Source organism: Gadus morhua, chromosome 3, assembly GCF_902167405.1.
Source record: "Gadus morhua chromosome 3, gadMor3.0, whole genome shotgun sequence".
Classification (NCBI taxonomy): domain Eukaryota; kingdom Metazoa; phylum Chordata; class Actinopteri; order Gadiformes; family Gadidae; genus Gadus; species Gadus morhua.
In genome coordinates, this window is record NC_044050.1 from 25,893,152 (window position 1) to 25,913,586 (window position 20,435).

A 20,435-nucleotide genomic window follows, 5' to 3' on the forward strand; every position below is an offset into this window, starting at 1 on the left:
AATGTTCACTGTTGTTTATCCATGATTTCAAATAAGAATTCTCCAATATCTTTTTAGTGCAAACCATTGGCCCATAGGCTATTACGAAAGTAACTACTTGAGCGCTAGTTAAAGCCCAAATTACACAAAAATAACTTAATGAGTTGAAAACATTTGCTGACAGCTTGGTCCCCCCTAGTTCAAAAATCCCATCTGCACCCCTGGACTCAAGTCCACATCTTTGGTAGGAGTATTTCGTGTCATCTACGATGATTCTTTGTATTTCAAACTGGGCCTCGGCCTGCGCAAAACGAGTTACAGAATGCTGCTCCAAACTAAAAAAAAACTAAACTGTGTAAGCATCTGAGAGGTCACCAGTGAACCATGTGTATACAAACAAAGTGAATGCCAAAGGAATTAGGATACAGCTGCAGCCAAAGCAGTTTTACCGTGTTTGTATAAAAACACAAAGCATCAACACTAACGGCTGTACCGCATCATCGCCTTGAGTCGGCCCACATTTATTATTAACCATATATAATATCTGTTACCGGTAGATTTTGAATATACAGGACCTTGAACACATATAGGACCCCGAACAAACAGCTGTGTGCTGTCGACCGCCCCCTGGTGGCCAAGCGGCCAAGCTGCCCAAGTTCTCTGGGGGAACGCCGCTGGGGCCATACCCGGATAACGGCTGGGGTGTCAGGGGTGTGGACCACCTTGCACTGGCGCTGGAGGGGACGGCAGTACGGGTCCTGTTCGACCTGGCCTGAAGGTCTCCCCCAGAGAGACCTTCAGGCCCTGATCAGGGCACTAGAGAGGCGGTTCCGGCGGCGGACCTTCATGGCGCATTTCCACCGGAGGGTGCGGTTTGGTTCGGTTCGCCTCAGTCCGGTAGTGAGGGGGCGGGGTAGCCCAGCTCAGTTCCGAGGTCGCATTATCACCGCCGACAGTACCCTTATGGTAGGCCGGATGTCGATCGCCGCGGCAGCTACGTTAACATCGTGACATCATAGCAGCACGACAGTGCAGCCTGCTCAATAAAAACAAGGGAAAAGAGGAACGCGACACATTAATCCAAGAGCTACCATGGAAGTCGTCCAGCAAAAATTTCGGAACGTCTCCACCTCCTTGTTCGTCCATTGTCCAGAATAATACATCGCCCGGAAGTGACGATTCTGTCGACCAAACACGGAGGGCGTGTGCAGCTCGAACTTGCCGTCACCCTTTCAGGCGTCTCAGTACTCCAACGGAGGAGTACTGGGAGACGAGTGCGAGACGAGTACGGCTCAGTACGGCTCTGTCCGGGTCATGCCCATTTTTGGAGGTGGAAACGCGATCCGTGTGACAGAGGAGGAGCAGCTGGCTGGTCACCGCCGCCAGGAGGTGGAGAGCCTGGGGGCTTACGCGTCCGATGTCAAGCTTTACAATCAAGCGGGTTCCCAGACTTCCCCGCGGCTGGCTCTCCGCGTGTTCCAGCAGGGGCTTACGCCGGAGCAGTTGCGGCAGCATGTCTGCCTCACCAGGCCAGAGTCCCTATGTGAGGCTCTCCGTAAGGCCGAACGGGCAGAGGTGGACCTCTCCAACGGACCCAGCCAGCCGCCGTCGGCTACTTCTCGACCAGACGTCCGGCAAGCGGACTGTGAGGAAGTTCTGGGTGGAGCGGAGGAGGTTTGCCAGGCTTGGGCTAGGTAAACAATGCTGTGCTCGCTCAGATCTCTCGCTTATGATGCTACAATGCTAAGAATGCTAGAGAACGAGAATATCTCTACATCCGGAACGTCATGCTATGCTCCTCATGCTAGGCTCCCATGAAGTGGAAGCAAATCTCTCCTTGATGTTGCCCTGCGCCATTGAGCAGTTTTCATGGGAATGAATTGGCTCAATTTTTTAATCCGCTGTCCTTCCTTTAATAGGTCCATGTTCCACACCCAGGTGGGAAGCCGGGGGTGTACTTTCACGGAGTCTGCGCTGCCACCGGCAGGGTCCCCAGAGGCCTGCCCGTCAGCGCTGGCAGGCTGAACACTCGGGACAGTGCGATGGGTGTAGGGGTCGTCAGGACGCCTGACCCCTTAGCGGGGGCTGTGTGGCAACCGTCGGCGTGGTCGCCCTGTTGCGCAAAGGATCCTGGGAGGATTCGGACAATCGCTGGTTGGACCTTTGCGCCCTCCTGGGTCATTTGCGGCATTGACACTATGCATATCCAAATTAACCATGAGGGACTCCACGTGGGGGAAGACACTGTGATCTGAATAGCCAAAATAATTCAGTTCCACTTCTTGTATTTGATTCCCTATTCTTTCTCTTCGCATGCAAATACAAACGCCCAACACCCAAAGTGAGAGGGCGAGAGTGAGCAGTGCAAGACCAAAGACCATACAGAACACAGGAGAACCCCGTATGTGGCTCCCACACTGCTGAACCTGGGCTCCCGTCGCGTCATTCCCGTACTGCTCACCAGTGGCGCAAAAATGGGGTATGCACTTTATGCGGCGCATAGGGGCACCGCACTAGGGGGCGCCAAAGCGATGGTATTATAAATAATATTTAAATATATTATTTATTTTGTATTTTATAGATTTACCTGCTATGGTAAGGTTCTAAATCATTTCTGAATTTCCTTAATGTTGTTGGCTAGAGTAGGCGCCCTATCTCGTAAGATTCCCTCATGGAATTTTGACATAGGGGAGTGGGGGCGCGGTGAGTGCTGAGCGAGCAGTTACAAATTACTAGTTTATTATTATTTAATTTTCTTATATTATTAGTGAGTTGTCTGTGGAAAAAGATGGATAAAGCAAAAAAGCTGTCTGGGGCTAAAATATAGAAGAAGAAAGAGGGAGAAGGAGATGGCGTGTCAAAGGATGCGTCAGCAGTTAAATAAGCGGATGGTGAAAGGCAAACCAATGTTGCTGATAGCTAAATTTAAATTTTGGTTAAACCCAACGGTACTAATCCCATGCATGACACATCTCAATTGTATCAAGGTAAAACCACAACTGTTAAATAAGGTAGCATGCAAAATTAATTACAAGAAGCTGGAAGACATAACTTATGCAATAACTCTTGATCACCATGGAATCCTTAATAGATGTTGTGCTACCGTTAGCTGGTCATGCTAGCTGGGCCATCAGACATACAGGCTACAGTTACTGTACGTTCACACCAAAGCTATAAAGAGTTTTGAGAGATAATTGCCATTCACTTTCTATTAGACATGCGCGATAAAGCGATAGGAGCGTTAAAACGGTTGAGCGATAGCTTCAAAGCTGTAAAGCTGTAAATGAGAGTTGAAAACAGCTCAACTCTACTCTTTGGCTGTAAATGACCGCCAGCCAATTTGAATGCAGATGTCTCTCGCCGTCGTGGGTCCCAGTAAACATACGCGCAAGGGAGATAAGAGCTGTAAATATTTTTGACAGCGTTGCGTTTTGAGCTATTCATTGATTTTGCATCTTTTACAGCTTTTGGTGTGAACGTACAGTTACATCTGTTGGGAGACATGGAATCTGTAATTACAGGTTAACATCTCTCTCTCATCAAAGGTCTGTGCTGTGGCTCTCCATATGTGTACTTTTCAAAATCCAAAATGTCAATGTAATTTCAACAGCAGCATATAACAATACTGCAAAATAGTGTTATTGTTTTTTAAGTTGTCTTAACTGATGCAATCACCAGGTTGACTAACGAATGGAATTAAGGCTGCTATATTTAATAGTGAGTTCTTTCTGGTGTGAGGATAGTGGATCAGGAAAGACAGGGGAAGGCAACAGGTAGGTCTAACATTAGGTGGAAGTGCAGGGGGAGCCACTTGATACCAACAGATGAATTTCTTAATATTATTAATATGGAAAAGCTATTATATTATGTTTGTTTGACAATATGTCTTAATGGAGAAGAACACAGGCAAGGAGTGTATGAAACAGACATGAGGTCGGCAATGCCATCACGTAGAGATGAGACCAGTGATGATGAGGCTAGATGTTATATTAGTTAGACCACACAAAACTAAATGTCCAGTGTGGTTTAAAGTTCTGTTGACAAAACTATTTACTGTGTCCTTTTTGGGGGGAAATAATGCAGACAGATGGGGAGTCACTCACCGCTGAGAGAGGAGAAAGTGGAACTGAGAGGGGTGTGTCAAGGCCTTACTCAGAAGGTCCATCTGATTGGCCACCACCATCAGATTGGGGACTGATTTAGGCAGTGTATATTTGGAATGGCCCACCGTTTTTTTACAAAGCATACTGTTTTCTTCCATTGAACTCAATCTTAACTCGCTGTTAAGACCTACAGGCTTTATTGGTCACAGCCGCAGTCGGCCCAAATATTTCTGCCTCCAACTCATCCTCTCTCCTTTCATTAAAACAAGATCTGTTTGTTCCCACGCTGCTCTGTTCCAGAGCCTGGGGACAGAGGGAAGGATGATGGGCTTGCCAGGATGTTTATTAGAACAAAGTATAAATATATTCGTAGTGTGTTTCTTTCTAATTACCGACCATGCGTTTTACCTCTTTCATAGTGTCTCGTGTTTCTAGTAATCTATTGTGGTTTTAATAACACAAAAAGTCAAACTCCTTGCTGCATGAAGCCGGTGGCTTTCAGATCCATTCATGGGTCCGGGACCGACCATGATACGGAACGGCTTCAATGTTCCGAAGACAGACCGCTGCCATATACAGGAGCAGTCCTACTTCTAAATATAATAAAGCAAATGGCTGGTGTGAGCATGGTGCAAGGTAGTGATAAAGCTGCACGGCAGAACAGGGCTCTCCACCCTGAGAGGAAAGGGCTTTCCACCATTATTTGAAATTATTTTAGTGTATGCTATTTCTGATTACATGTGTCAAGCTAACACCAGTTATGATTATGATTTTGTAAATAACTTAAAGACTACAAACATGACCACTTTGCCAGTTCCGCTAAAGCCAAGGCATAGAACAGGGTTTACCTAGGTAAATTATGCTGTGTTCCTGAATCCTCGGATGCCACCCTTCCGAGTCGGAAGTCGGAAAATCTCCCAGCTTTCTTGCGGCACTTCTCGCAGGCACGCCCACTTTATGTCTTCATCGCTCGGAATTCTGAGAGTAGACCGAGAGCAGTGATGACGATCCCAACAAAATGGCTGCGCCCGTGAAGAGATTTATTTTCTATGTATTTGTACAACGTTGGTCATTTTAATGTCGATTTTAAATGCTCTTACACACTTGATTACATTGCTTCCTGAATTTATTCAGGTCACTAATTTATGCATTGCACGGTCTTGCTGTACTTCTAATACAATGTATAGTTGTGTTGTTTGTTTTCGAGCTGGTTTGCTATGAGGCTAAGGTAGCAAACACTAAGCGACTAGCCAATTTCATGACACAATCACAAAGTCGCACGGGAACGCTATAAATACTCCCGAGACTGGAAATGACAACTCGGAAGATTTCATAATCCAGAATGTAAGCTTGTTTACCTTGTGTCTCTGTTAAAATAAACCAGGTGCTGAACATTTCCCACTCTCCGAGTCATAGCCCGGCAGGGCCATGCCACAAAGGATCAAAAAAAAATAAATAATAATTATCTACTTGCTTATATATTTTTTTGCTTTCTTTACACTGGAAACAAACATGGGGATTCAAGGGGTATCTCAAAATAAAGTAACCATAATCTAAATAGTCCTTCTGGCAAGAGAATAAACAGTTTAAAAACATAACCAGTGTTTGCCTGTTTACCATCTCAAGTGAATTAACCTATCCTCAGTCATATATATATATAGGTCTGGTCTTTCTCACTTGTATTCATTTTACTCTGAAATAACTTGATTGGAACTTTAGATGTCTTTGGATAAGCAGCACAGCAGTCAGGTAGATATTTAAAGCTATAATAACTGTGTGTTTTGCTTATTTAGGTTAAGCATAAAAAAAAAAAAAATCCCCCCCTCCAAGCTATGCCCCGGTTATTTCAGAAACCTATAATAACCTGTAGTTTTCTAATGGGGAGCGCGCTTGACTGTCATCTCGTCACGCTAATAAAAAACAAATAAACCGCTCATAAAAACGGCACATTCTCGACAAGCAGGTGCGCCTGTAGCCATAGGGGCGCCAATATATCAATGCCCCACAAAATGTTATGATATAATACATCATAGAAAAACACTTTCTTTTTTTTTTTTCTTTTTTTTTTAACCGATTAACCGCCCCGGGCTATAGGCCTACTAAACAATTATTCATTGAATAACCCATTATTATTAGTAGGGCCTTATGGTGCCTTAAGGAATGAGGAATAAGGAAGAATATACATGATTCTTCTTCTCTAGACAATGTTATAGGGGGGACACATATTTTGTCCGTCTGTATTCTTTCGACATGCCAAAATGTGTAGGCTTATCCCTGCTTAAAATGAACACTCTGTCCTACCATCAAGCGCTTTTCTTTACACATCGCCTACTTCAGATCATTAATAATAAATATTGAGAATATAAACATGTTTCCTCTTTCCTAGCCGAAGTATAGGGAAAGACACATTTCATGTGAATGTATCATAATGAGTTGTTGCTCTTTGCCAATATTTCACCAATAATTAAGCTTTTTGAGTGAATAGTACCATAGTAACCATTCCTTCACCAGTAGGCTAGTTAAGCTTTTTGTTAAGCTTTTTTCAGCGCTCTCCACCCAGAGAGGACCACACATCCCGGCCAGTTCTATAACAGTTTATTCACCTATTAATATCAGTGGGTATTGTGGTCTTGCGCCCGCTTTTTAAACGCGGAAATAGTTTGTTTTTTCAACCGATCTAAACCCGCTTTTATTGCTTGATTAATAGCCAACTATTACAAAATTATTACACAATGATAATACATTCCAACTATAAACGACATATATTACCAAGCATAACGTAGAGTTGGCCTATTTATACACACAGACACAAACCAACACACACAGCGCCGTTCTATTGCTGAATACTCAAGTAGGCCTACATTTAAGAAAATAAATACCAGACCTGTTGTGCAGAAGCCGAACAATGAAATATACAAATAATCTATAAAAGGGGAAAAGTTTACCTAAAATGAGGAGAAGTCCTCCGGAGAACATTTCAATCAAACAGAAGAACAAAGGAGGGTGACGCTTTCTCTGAGATCATGTCCGCTATGCTGATTCCTATGATGAACAGTGGCGTGGGGGTTATTTTTGAGGAAGCCAAATGAGACAAACTCTAATCTAGGCGGGGGACAGAAAAGAGTACATCGCAGATTGTATGCATTAAATATAACTAAAAGAGTAAATCCTGGTAATTTTACCAGGATTTACACACGCCTGTAATCTGACCGACACGACAGACGCGCTCGCTCTCTCTCGCATTCTCATTCACTCACACACACACACACACACACACACACACACACACACACACACACACACACACACACACACACACACACACACACACACACACACACACACACACACACAGTCTTCCTAAACAATGTTCCTTACACAAGACTACCCAGAACCTATAAACAACCACAGCCGCTTCTGTTCAGGTGAGCCCTGGGGGGTATGCACGAACCTCGCTGAATTTACCAAGGCTTTCTTGGGAAAACCTGGCTCGACAGAGACGCAACTCGCAATCAGAGTTAAATGGTAGCACGACGCTCACTTTAGATTCAATTAGTTGAACCAGGTTTTCCGCTTTAGGTTCAATGCGCGTTCACATAAAAGGGGCGTTTGTCGCGTCGTTTGACTCACCCTTTACTGTGTGTTCACACCAAACGCGATTTTTTTCGCCCGTTCGCGTTGTCGCAGAAGTTTTGTCGCGCCACACATCATAATCTGTCGCTATGCAAGTTTTGTCGAATTTGTCGCGCCACAACAAGATATCCACCATTGCATGTCTTTACCTTTTGTGGAAGAGGGAGAGACGTCGGAGGACCCGACGCAGTATATTCATAATATTGTAATGACCACGGAAGAGGCAGTGAATGAAGTATTGAATAGACAGAGATTTATTAGATAGGCCTACCTAATAAACCGTTGGAACACACAAGACCGGACACATAGCAACGCCGGTAAATAAACCCCGAGAAGCCCAATCCCTATGAGAGCTCCCCGCGCTACGGCCATCCGGAGGCGCACAGAGTTTTTTGGCCGTGATATTATATGTACAAATATCTTATTACATACTATTATATTATATATAGAGCACCGGGAGTCGCAAACGGCAACATTCACTTTCTCCTCCATGCTGCAGTTCACCCCGGACTGCACTGCACTGAGTTTGACGGTTGAACGCTGATTGGCTGTTACGTTACACATGTGACTCAGTGGCCACGCTGTTGAACGCTGATTGGCTGTCATCACGCGAAATTTGCGTCAAAGTTAAAATCTTTGAACTCGAGCGAATTTGTCGCGCCACAATTCCTCGTGAACGCGCTCGCCTGTGCACGGCGAAAGTGTGGCGCGACAAATCAAAACTTCACCCGATACGCGTCAATACGTTCACTTTGTATGGGATCCTGTCGCCCCGTTGCGTTTGGTGTGAACGCACATCATCATAATTTTTTCCCGCTCAGCTTATTTTATGGCCTTGGGGCGCTTCTGCTGGAGAGTTGGAAGTCTCTGTTCCAGCATCAGCAGGATGTCTGGATTCGACATCACATCGCGACATCAGTCAGGGTTAGGTGCTTTGTCAAAGACACCTCGACACTCTGCTTGGTGATGCCGGGGATCGAACCAACAACCTTCAGGTTACCAGCCAACCCGCTCTACCACCTGAGCTACTGCCGCCCTTCACACAGTTACGCAAAATGAATCGAGCGAGGGCGGTGTATTTCACCCATGGAGAGCAGTGTATTATTTTGAACTCCTATGAGGAACTCAAAGTTCAAATCCAAGCCAAGGGGAACGCGGTTCCCCATAATATGGCTAGGGTGGCGTGCTGGCCAAAAATAGCCGACCGTGTTCATTCGTAAGTGTCTAAAAAATATCATGTATTATCATGCGTTTTACCCCCATAGATGGGGTGTCAGCACCCTCCTACGAACATGGGGCCAAGTCAAAAACAAATATAAAAATATCATTCAATGTGGTAAATTGTAAGCATCCATTTGAATAATTCAGGTGAATGTAGCCTATGATTTGCAATGGCCTAGGCTCCAACCATTAATCTCATGTTGATTACTTGTAGCAAATAAAAAGAAAACCCAAATGAATACGACTGGGAGGGGGACCGCCCTTCACGACTTCGGAGGAGCTGGCTCTCGCCAATATGTCGGCCGATGATGGTGGAAGGGGGGAGGTCCTCTGACCCCACTGCCTCGACATCCAAGGCGTTTGTAATGAGTATGTATTCATATATTGGCAATGGACATAAGTAATTGTCAGCCACGCCTTCTGAGTCCTTTGACTGACAGTGCAGTAGGCACGAGGCGTAAGCTGAAAACCTGCTCCCGACCAGGTTTGGTTGCGAGCATACGCCTCGTGCCCACTGCACCGTCTGTCAAAGGACGTCGGAAGGCGTGGCTGACGGATGGGGGGGCTTTCCAGGGTCGTCAGAGCCCGAAGTGTCACATTGCTTAAATTTGCATACGCGATCTGATTGGAAGACGGATCCGTCGCTGCCGAAAAAGTTGAACATTTTTCAACTTTTTGACGGCGTCAACGGAACCAACGGAACGGACGGATCCACAATGCATTGCGCTTCCGTCCCCATACAAAATCAATGGGGATCAGTCAACGGACGCATGCAGTGGGTACGAGGTACCTCGTTCGTGCCCACTGCCTCCATCAGAAATGACATTGTAAACTAGCACGTCTTCCATCACTCTCATTGCTACAACTAAACACGTAATTTACTCAAATGCCATCTATTCTATTTATATTATATTTCATGGATGATATCGATCTGACTGGGGCCAGCAGCATATTCTTTATTTAAAGATTTATTTCGCAATATTCATGCAGAAACACTGAGAGTTAGACATGAAGGTATGAGAGAAAGGGAGACATAAGGACACGCAGACAATGACCAAGGGCAGGAGTCGAACCCGGGTCGCTGCCGTAAAGACTGAGCCAGGCTCACCCATGCGCCCAAGCAGCAATTTATAAGGGTTATAACGAACACAAGTAAAAAAGCACATCTATAAAGGGGCGGAACGCTCACTTGGGCCATTCTTCCTGTACCCCGGAGAGAGCAGCTGAGGCTAGCCTTAGTTTGGTGTTTGATTCCTTTAATAAAAGAGATTCCACTCACCTGCAGTCACCAACTTTAACTGTTGGATGGGAAGGTGTTCCATTTCAGCAAGTTTTTAGACAAAGACAAGAGGAGCCAACAACTGCTTGTCCCAGATATCTTAGATTTCAATGGGCCTTTCATGAATCAATTGAATAGGCCTTTCTTGTGGGGCTTTCTGCTGGAGGCTATAAGATGAGGCGGAGTCTAGAGTAGGCATCTTGTATGGTTTGGTGTTTTAACGAATGGTTTGAGTCACCCGTGCTTGCCTTGAGTAGTTGCATTATGGTTCTGTAGAACCGTTTTCATCTGGTTTGTGTGTAGTGGTGTTTTATTTATTCATAATTTGCATAAATATTTGGTGAGCGTATCTTGTCTTCGAGAGACTAACCTTCCTGAAGACAGTCTAGCCCCACATTTACTTTTCTAGAAGCTGCACGGTTGGCCTGAATGAATCATTACTCGCTGCCACTCTTCATCGTGGTTTGGGTAACCGATCAGATCCATAAAAGATTTCTCAAGTATCAAACTAGAAATTAACCCTGAAAGTATGTTAAGAGTTACAACGGGCGCGGACGGGAACCCATTCACAGGGAAGTGTTTCTCACTGGGGTGGAACTATCGTAACATTTATGTTACGATAGGTTTGAGTCTATTGTAACATAAATGTTACGATAGACTCAAGTTTTTAGACAAAGACTGCAAATCTCTCAATAACAACACTTTTGAAATCAGATATTTCTCAAGATGCAACTGATATAAACCTAAGGTTACAACAACAACTCTGGTGTTTATGATCCAGACATATGCTACAAAAATATTTTAAATGTCAGAATTTACATTATCGTGAGCATTTTAAGCCTCATATTGTTTAAATAATAGCACATGACAACAACATACTTTGAGATAGAGACACGGGCGTGAGGTGACGATTTTCCTCCTTTACGGAAGTCAACTCACCATAGCTTTCCCACACACACACACACAGAGCCAGACACAGAGCCAGACACAGAGCCAGACACAGACACACGCACACGCACACGCACACACACACACACACACACACACACACACACACACACACACACACACACACACACACACACACACACACACACACACAGAGTGACTATGTAGTTCCTTTAATGGCCTGTTTAACTGGTCGAAAATAGAAATAAAAGAAGCTCCATTTCATTCTCAGAATTGAAGGCGGATATGGTTATTTGTACAGTTAAGAACTCAGCGACTTTTTGATCCACCCATTGTGTGGTTGAAAGGTCTCATTTGTTTTAGGTTATTAAAAAATTGATTAAAAGGGGTGGTGAACCCAAAATGTTTTTTCTTATATGGTCTTTTAACATAGTCGTCTATGCCATTCTCACACTGATAATAAGCCTCATTTAGTGAATTGGTCTAGAATCCTATGTTACTGCCAGTTCTTTACTCGACGTCAAAGCAAATTTCGAATAAGGAGCATGAGGATGATCGAGGACGAGAGGGCTTGCTTGTGGCTTGTTTGTGGCCGTGTCTGAGAGAGGGTCAAGCATCTCAGACACCACAGTGTGTCGTGTGAATTTCATAGACAACATAAAATGTCTTGGTCAGCCTTGCTAAAAGCATTTGTGGAACTATGAGAGGATGACAAATACCTGTTGCAGCACTGGCTGCTGCCTTACACAAACTGGGTTCCTGATTTCATGGGCTCCTCCGGCAACAGGCATTGCTCTCGAGGGTGTGGAGAAAAAGTTTATTGCATTGTTGGCAGGTTTGTTGCATGCAGAGCCGGAGATGAATGCTGACATGTCGGAGCTCTGTGTGTGTGTGTGTGTGTGTGTGTGTGTGTGTGTGTGTGTGTGTGTGTGTGTGTGTGTGTGTGTGTGTGGTGATGGCTGGTTTAACCTGTATGCTTTAATTACTGGCTGCACAGGTGTGCAGCCTCCCCTAGCCCGAGTCAGGCCGACTCAGCCATCAACCGTTCCAAGATATTATTGGATGCTGAACAATTGGGCTGGATTTTATAAAAGTAAGGAGGATGGAGGAGAGATCAACCTGTTATGTAATGGTAGAAAACAATAGTTTAGAACCATAAGCCTACTGTGGGAGTGTGTGTGGATGATGGCTGGTTTAGAAACCTCACTTGGCCGAGTCTGATTGGACCCTGGGGCTGGGTGAGACTGCACACCTGTTGCCATTGAGTATACGTTTACATGCACAACTTAATCCGTTTAAAACCATAGTTCGACTATACTCCTCAATTGGACAACTGCAATTGTCCGATTATACATGGCGGTGTGAAACTCGATTCATTGGCTGAAGCACTTCATACCCCGGTACGATAGGTGGCACTGTATCCATTTCAACTAGTGGTACTAGAGCCACTGGCTGACCTCTTTACGTCACCAGCAACAACAAACGCTGCTTTCGAGAAAGATGTTTTCAGTAGACAGCTGTCACTCGCTGTCACTTTGGGTCCATGTCATTTCTCCGACCTCTCGGAACAATGTATGCGGACTCCTCCAGCGGCGGCGGAGCAGCTTCTCCGGGAGTCCGCATACGGCAACAATCCCTTTCTCTTTCTTCTCCACTAGGGAGAATTCCGGCATTCAGCCAATTGCGTACCGAGTCAGTTGAACTAGGCCCGTTGATCACGCCTCTTGTGCTGAAGAAAATGGCAGCAGCTTCCCCAGACCAAGCTCAATCTCTGGCAATAGCCTACTGAACGCACTGTGGGCACAGGTTAAACAAGCCATCTGCACACACACTCAGGAGTGTTCTACTTCTACTACATAGATATTCACTTTACTTGTTTGGTGATTCAAGGCAAGGCAAGGCAACTTTATTTATATAGCACTTTTCATACACAAGGCAGACTCAAAGTGCTTCACATATAAACATTGTCATACAATAAAATTAAATAATAGAAAAGAAAACATATGCAAATAATTAGTAAGATAGATAAAGAAAATAAAGGCAAAGTTAATGCAATGTGTTTAAGATCAGATCAACATTCTCTCTGGTACTCCAACCCGACCTAAAGGAACTTGGTCCTTTCTCTGGGTCTTTCTCTGGGATTCCAACCCAGATTCTGGGACTCCAACCCGGATTCTAGGACTCTAACCCAGATCTATCCTTTCTCAGATCATGTATCTCTCTGGTAAAAATAGAAAATAAAGGTAAAGCTAAAAAGGCCTTTTTAGTTTTTTTTTAAAGTGCAATGTATTTAAGATTAGCAGAAAGCTAAAGCAAACATTAAAGTCTTCAGTCTTGTTTTAAAAGTGGTCAGAGTTGGGGCAAGTCTTAAATCCTCAGGGTTAGCAACATTCCAGCTATTTGTTGCATAACTAAATCCTGCTTTCCTATGTTTTTTGTTTACTCTGGGGATAATTAACAGAATGGTCTCAGAAGATCTTATTGGTCTAGAAGGCTTATGTAGTGGAATCATATCAGTTAAATATTTTGGCCCTAAAACATGTAGGGATTTACATGTTAGCAACATGATTATAAAATCAATTCTCTGACCAACAGGAAGCCAATGTTCAAATTTACCCTACTCTACTAGTAGGGTGACTCACTGAACTTGCAGGGAGATCACTGTAATTGTAGGGTGATTCATTATATGGGTCCATATGGGCTGAAGCACATTGATCACTTGGATCCAAAAGACCCAAGTAATATATTGCTAAATTTGTGCTGTTGTTATATTCGTGCCGGGGGGCGCACACTAAATGCAAACAGAGTCATCCTGCCAAATGTTTTTGGTAACAAATGTTTTACTGACACCAGGAGAGGCGGCTATGGTTTGTTCCCAGAGCGTTTAGTCCCTTCAGTTCTCTTTGGCTTGTATCTCGTTGTATCTGACGTGCGTGTTGCAGTGGCCGTGTTCAGGCTCCTCCTATAGGGAATAGAAACACACACACACACACACACACACACACACACACACACACACACACACACACACACACACACACACACACACACACACAACATGAACACACAGGCTTATGGTTGGAGGGTGGTGTAATAATGACGGGCTGTAGTGATATTGACTAGACTGTACATATGCACCCACAGAGCACCTACCTGCTGTGTGAAGCCACCCTTCTGTTGGATTGATGCTACAAACAGAAGAAGGCCAAAGTTAATGAATAAAACAGCACCACTATAAGTCATGCAGTAGAAGGGTCTGCTGTACAGAGAGGATTTCCACATTCATTTATCTTCCTGCTGCCTACACCGCCATTGAATATCCATAAGGGGACGCTCAGACACCATGGCTGTTTCTACCATGAGAGACTGCTGCTTCATGTGTGCATTGGGGAAAAAACAGTCAGTGTGAAAAGATGGCGTACAATTAACGTCATTTTTCCACATCAAACCATTGGGGACAGAAACGTTTCTGCCACCTTTACAGGGACAGAGAGTGGGAGTTGCCGATCACTATGTTTTCACACGCATCAAGCAGTATACTCGGATTTTAGAATGAGGTGAGAGACAGTTTCCCTTCAGGCTGCTGGAAGTGCCAAGAACTTGGTTCTATGATATGCAATCTTCATCTTTTTAATGCTTATTTTGATTACTTACATATCGATAGAGATCTAGAGATCTAGATATAGAGATATATTGACAGATAGTGATAGAAGTAAAGAGTGATAGATAATAAATAATATTACATAAATTGATAAAATAAAAAACAATATTCACTCTATAAAGTAGACACACAACAACTGTAGAAGGAGTAAGGAAGAAAATACGACGGAAGAAACTAAACAGACCGAAATCAGTATAACAATGAGTGTGGCTTGTAATGCCAGACTAATGCATTATTCATAAATGATTGTTATGAGGTAGCTGGTGCAACCTGCAGCACAGCAGGGAGAACGATAACAGGAGACCCCCCCCGTACCGAGGACAGCTGGTCTGCTCGGCTGCGGCTAACCCTGGGGACAAGCTGCTATTCAACATCGGATTCATTTCTCACAGGTAACATCTAGCCTCAATGATATGTTAAGCCTCGAGACCATTGTCATGATCCAACAAAAACAATCGTAAGAAAAAACGCCTTGCCTTGGAGATGTCTTTCAACATAGAATATGATGACAGATAAGAATAGGATGAATGTAACACCACAGACGATCGGAATCACAACCCGGAACAGCCATATGGGTTCCTCTTCATCACCTGTACAGAAGAGTCACAACACTCACGTCACTAACAGCTCCACAACATGAGCAGCGTCTTTGAGCTTTCTGTGCAGTCCAAGTGGAGGCAGGGTGTGTGAGGACTTCTTACCAGTGAGCTGTTCTACTGGGCAGGACGTCTTAGCGTCGACTGACCGGGTGAGGTTGCCAGCAGGGTTGGCAGACACACAGCGGTAGGAGGACCAGAGACCCAGCCTGTCCACGGTCAGAGGGAGAGAGCGCAGGGTGCTGCTCTGGATCACCAGGACCTCTCCTTGATACCAGGAGAGAGTCCCTCCACTCAGTTGGTCCACAGCACACAGCAGGGTGCAGCGCTCGCTGCTCACAGACGTTACGGTGACACCGGGCTCCAGGACGGCGTCTGGGGACAGAAGACCACAAGGTCAGCTTGACCCCTCCTAGACATGTCCACTACCTTCTAGTATACAGCTTGACCACTCCTAGACATGACCTCTACCTTCTAGTATACAGCTTGACCACTCCTAGACATGACCTCTAGCTTCTAGTATACAGCTTGACCACTCCTAGACATGTCCACTACCTTCTAGTATACAGCTTGATCATACACATGTCCACTACCTTCTAGTATACAGCTTGATCATACACATGTCCACTACCTTCTTGTATACAGCTTCACCATATGCCCCTCTAAACGTGTACAACTCACATTGTCTGGATACAGTAGATGAGGTCTTGATCACAATGAGGAGAAGTCAATGTTACCTACCATAAACACTCAGCTTGAATGATACAAGAGTCACAATATCATTAACAGCATAATCCCCTGAATCGTTGCTCTGCAGTCTTCTTATAGTGAACAGCCCAGTGGCTCCGTCCCAGGAAATTCTGTTCAGGAAATCATCATTTTTTAACTCCAACACACTATCTTTCACTTCAGCGATAATAACTCCTTTTTTCAAAAGAATTCCACGACTCTTGACAGGCTCAGGTATGGTGACCTCTCCCCCCACAGTGGAGATCAGGTTCTGCTTGACTTCCTGGGCAGCAGATGACGTCATCACTGTAACAGATCAGGAGACATCGTTCAGTCAAACAGCCCTGTAACTGTACTGCAGTATCCTAATGAAATACTACTGTAACCTACTGTAGTACTGTAGTTAACTTCTTTAATACTGAAGTACCCTACTCTGTAGTAGTAGTACCTTACTGTAATATTGTTGCACCCTACTATACTATTGTAGTACCATACTATACAATTGAAGTCCCCTACTGTATTGTTGTTGTATTATTGTAGCTGGTAAGATGTGGGCATTTCTATGGGCATTCTAGCAATTTAAGGGATGTTTTTTCAAGCCTCCCCTGTTAAATGGTGGATTTCGGGGTTATCCATTTAGAAACTGCAACATTTTCTAAAGAGAATGTTTTTCAGAAATCTTTATTTAGCCAAATAAATGATTAGCCTATTCCACGAGCCTCGTGCATAGCCTGTAGTGAAGGCGGATTGCACTGATAAGAATCAGCCAATGAACAGCATCACCAGGCTCACGAGGGTCACAGGAAGTTTCTGGATATTTAATGGAGGTTTATATTTTAAATAAATGTAAGTCTTTTTTAAGACCTTTTAAGTCTCATAAAAGGTCCTATATGATGATGAGGTCGATGTTTATTTTTCGTGTCATGGCACACAAGTGGCCCATCCCACACAGGATTACAAGACACCAATATAACTACAAAAAGAGTGCAGTACATACACAATAACAATACACTATACAATACAGTACATCCAGCACCGGATAAACACACTAAATATAAATTGACAAATTGACTTTGTCCAAAAGGTTACAGATGTTTATCACACTTTGCTCAGCCGTCATGTTCAGTCACAGCTGCACAATAGGCTTCAGCAGTTTTGGTGGAGGTTAGAAGTGTTTAGACAGGTTGAAGATGGGGCTTGGGGCTTCACACTGTGTAAAGTGTCCTCTACACTGCAGTGTCACACACTGTGACACTATCAGACAATGTAGAGGACAATTTACAGTGTTCTCTGTCCGAAAGCTCCCAATGTTTCTGTTCCAAAACGCCCCCCCGACAACCTTTTGACTGCGATGTTTCTATGTGAATGTCGATGGCCCAGGGTCGACTACACACAGTGGCGGTCTTAACATAGAGGCATAGGTAGGCGGCCGCATGGGGCCCCCATAGTAGGGGGGCCCCAAGCGGCCGGGCTCAACCAGGCTCAAAAAACGTTTTTCTTTTTTTTAGTACGCAAAGACGAAGACGGGCTTTTTTCTTTTTTTTTCTTCCCGTGTTAAAATTATGAACAGATGAAGAGCAGCATTGATCAGGATGAGTAGGCAAGAAAAGCCATATGTTCAGAAGGACAGTTCCTGTTCTGAAGAAGGTTCATGTTTTAAAGAGCCGTTCATGTTCAAAAGAGCCATTCATGTTCAAAAAAGCATTCATGTTGCAGAACTGTTAATACTAAAGCTTGAGAAGACTGGATATTTTTACTTTTTTGTGGAATACTTGACACGGCCCAGCCTTACCCAGACTCTACCTCCAGCGGCCCCCAGGTAATTTGAGTTTGAGACCCCTGTTCTAGATAGTCCTTTTGGCAAGAGAAAAAACAGTTCAAAAACATAACCAGAATGATTACCACCTCAAGTGAATTAACCTATCCTATTCCCAGTCAGATCCATACATATATATGGTCTGTCTCACTTGTATTCATTTTACTCTGAAATAACTTTAATGGAACTTTAGATGTTTGGGATGAGCAGCACAGCAGTCAGGTTGCTATTTAAAGCTATAATAAACTGCGTATTTTGTTTATTTAGGTAAAGCATTATGAAATTTACATGCACAATAAAGCATACAATTTTCTTTGGCGTTTTCATTTTCCCTCTGGGCTAAGCCCCGGATGTTTATGAAACGTAAAAAAAACCACCCCTGACATGCTGTACTGCTCGCCAGTGGCGTAAAAAGGGGGTATGCACTATATGCGGGGCATGGGGTGCCGCACTAGGGGACACCAAAGCGATGGTATTATAAATAATATGTATAATGTATTATTTTTTTTGTATTTTATAGATTTACCTGCTGTGGTAAGGTTCTAAATCATTTCTGAACTTCCTTAATGTTGTTGGCTAGAGTAGGCGCCCTATCTCATAAGATTCCCTCATGGAGTTTTGACATAGGGGAGTGGGGGCGCGGTGAGTGCTGAGCGAGCAGTTACTAGCATTAGTGAGTTGTCTGTGGATAAAGATGGATAAAGCAAAAAAGCCGTCTGGGGCTAAAGATCGTAAAAGTAAAAGGGGAAAGGAAATGGCAAGGGATGCGATGGCAGTTAAATAAGTGGATGGTGGAAGGCAACAGGTAGGACTTAAAGTGTGACATCTGTGCTTGGAGGTTCGCAACCATTCATGTTAACAGACTTTTCTCAGACTAGCTAGTGTTTTCTGACAGTGGGTACATAGCAGCTCAGGGTTTAAGGCTAGCCTAATGCAAACCAATGTTGCTGATAGCTAAATTTAGATTTTGGTTAAACCCAACGGTACCAATCCCATGCATGACACATCTCAATTGTATTAAACTCGCCAGGCGTTTGACTTACAGGTTTTATTGGTCACAACCGCAGTCAGCCCAAATATTTCTGCCTCCAACTCATCCTCTCTCCTTTCATTAAAACAAGATCTGTTTGTTGCCACGCTGCTCTGTTCCAGAGCCAGGGGCCAGATGGGAAGGAAGATGGGCTTGCCACGAATCCCAGGATGCATTATTAGAAAGAAGTAGGCTAGTAGGCCTAGTCTACGTTGTGCTTGATAATATATGTCGTTTATAGTTTGAATGTATCATGGTGTAATAATTGTGTAAAAGTTTGCTATTTTTCAAGCATTAAAAGATGTGCTGTCCTCTCCGGTTGGAGAGCCCTGTCCTGCCGATTAGATTCATCACCACTTTGCACCATGGTCACACCAGCCATTTGCTTTATTATATTTAGAAGTAGTACTACTCTCGTATGGCAGCGGTCTGTCTTCGGAACATTCACCCCCTTCCGTATAAAAGTCGGTCCCGGACCCGTGAGTGGATATGAAAGCCACTGGCTTAACGCAGCAACCGTGATATAGGAGTTTGACTTTTTGCGTTATTAGAACCTGACTAAATTACTAGAAACTGTTGATGTAAATTATTTTAGTCTATGTTATTTCTGATGAAATATTTCAAGCTAACCACAGTTATGAGTAGTTTCATAACTGTTCGTTTACTTTGTGTCTCTGTTTGAATAAACCACGTGCTGAACATTTACCGCTCTCCGAGTCATACCTAAGAATAGGCCTACTGCGGTCAAGTGAGCCGTCATTCGTTCATCCACGGTTAAGCCAGCCGTCACACAAAATCTTCGTGCGCCTTTACTCTAAACAGCCTTTGTGTGGTATCTCGCAACGTTTTCAAATGAATATATACGTGTAAGCCTACTACACATACAGACACAGACAAACACCGCCGTTCAATTGCTGAATATAGTCAAGTAAAATGAGGAAAATAAATATCAGACCTCTTGTGCAGAAGCCGAGTTATGAAAAATACAACTCATCAATAAGAGGGGAAAAGTTTACCTAAAATGAGCAGAAGTCCTCCAGAGATCATTTCCATGAAACAGAACAAAGAATTAGACAGTTTCTCTGACTCTCCACCACAGCCACATGTCGGCGCTTCCTTATGATGAAAGGAGGACTTTTAAAATATTTTTTGCTACATTGCTACAACTAGACACGTAATTTACTCAAATGCCATGTACTGCCATGTATTTTTATGATATATTATATTACACAGATGATATCGATCTGACTGGTGCCAGCAGCACTTTATTTATTTATTTAAGAAAGAACAAAGAATGCATAAGGGGGTAAGGGATATCTAGCACCTTCTAGCTGAAATAAACACATCTATAAAGGGATGGGCCATTCTTCCTGTACAGTACCCCTGGAAAGAGAAGCTGAGGCTAGCCTTAGTTGGGTGTTTCATTTCTTTACAAAAAGAGATTCCAGTCACCTGCATGTCTTTAACTGGGGGACAGTG

The 20,435-nt window shown here is 43.9% G+C and overlaps 1 protein-coding gene across 1 annotated transcript in view; it reads right to left on the reverse strand.

Annotated features, from left to right (window-relative positions):
• Positions 1 to 20,065, reverse strand: part of LOC115540363 (uncharacterized) — a 32,533-nt gene extending 12,468 nt beyond the window's left edge. Inside the window, exon 1 of the mRNA XM_030351569.1 lies at positions 19,973 to 20,065. Within this exon, the coding sequence (XP_030207429.1) occupies positions 19,973 to 20,009 (37 nt within the window). The 5' untranslated portion in view covers positions 20,010 to 20,065. The remainder of the gene's footprint in view (positions 1 to 19,972) is intronic.
• Between the last annotated feature and the right edge of the window lie 370 nt (positions 20,066 to 20,435).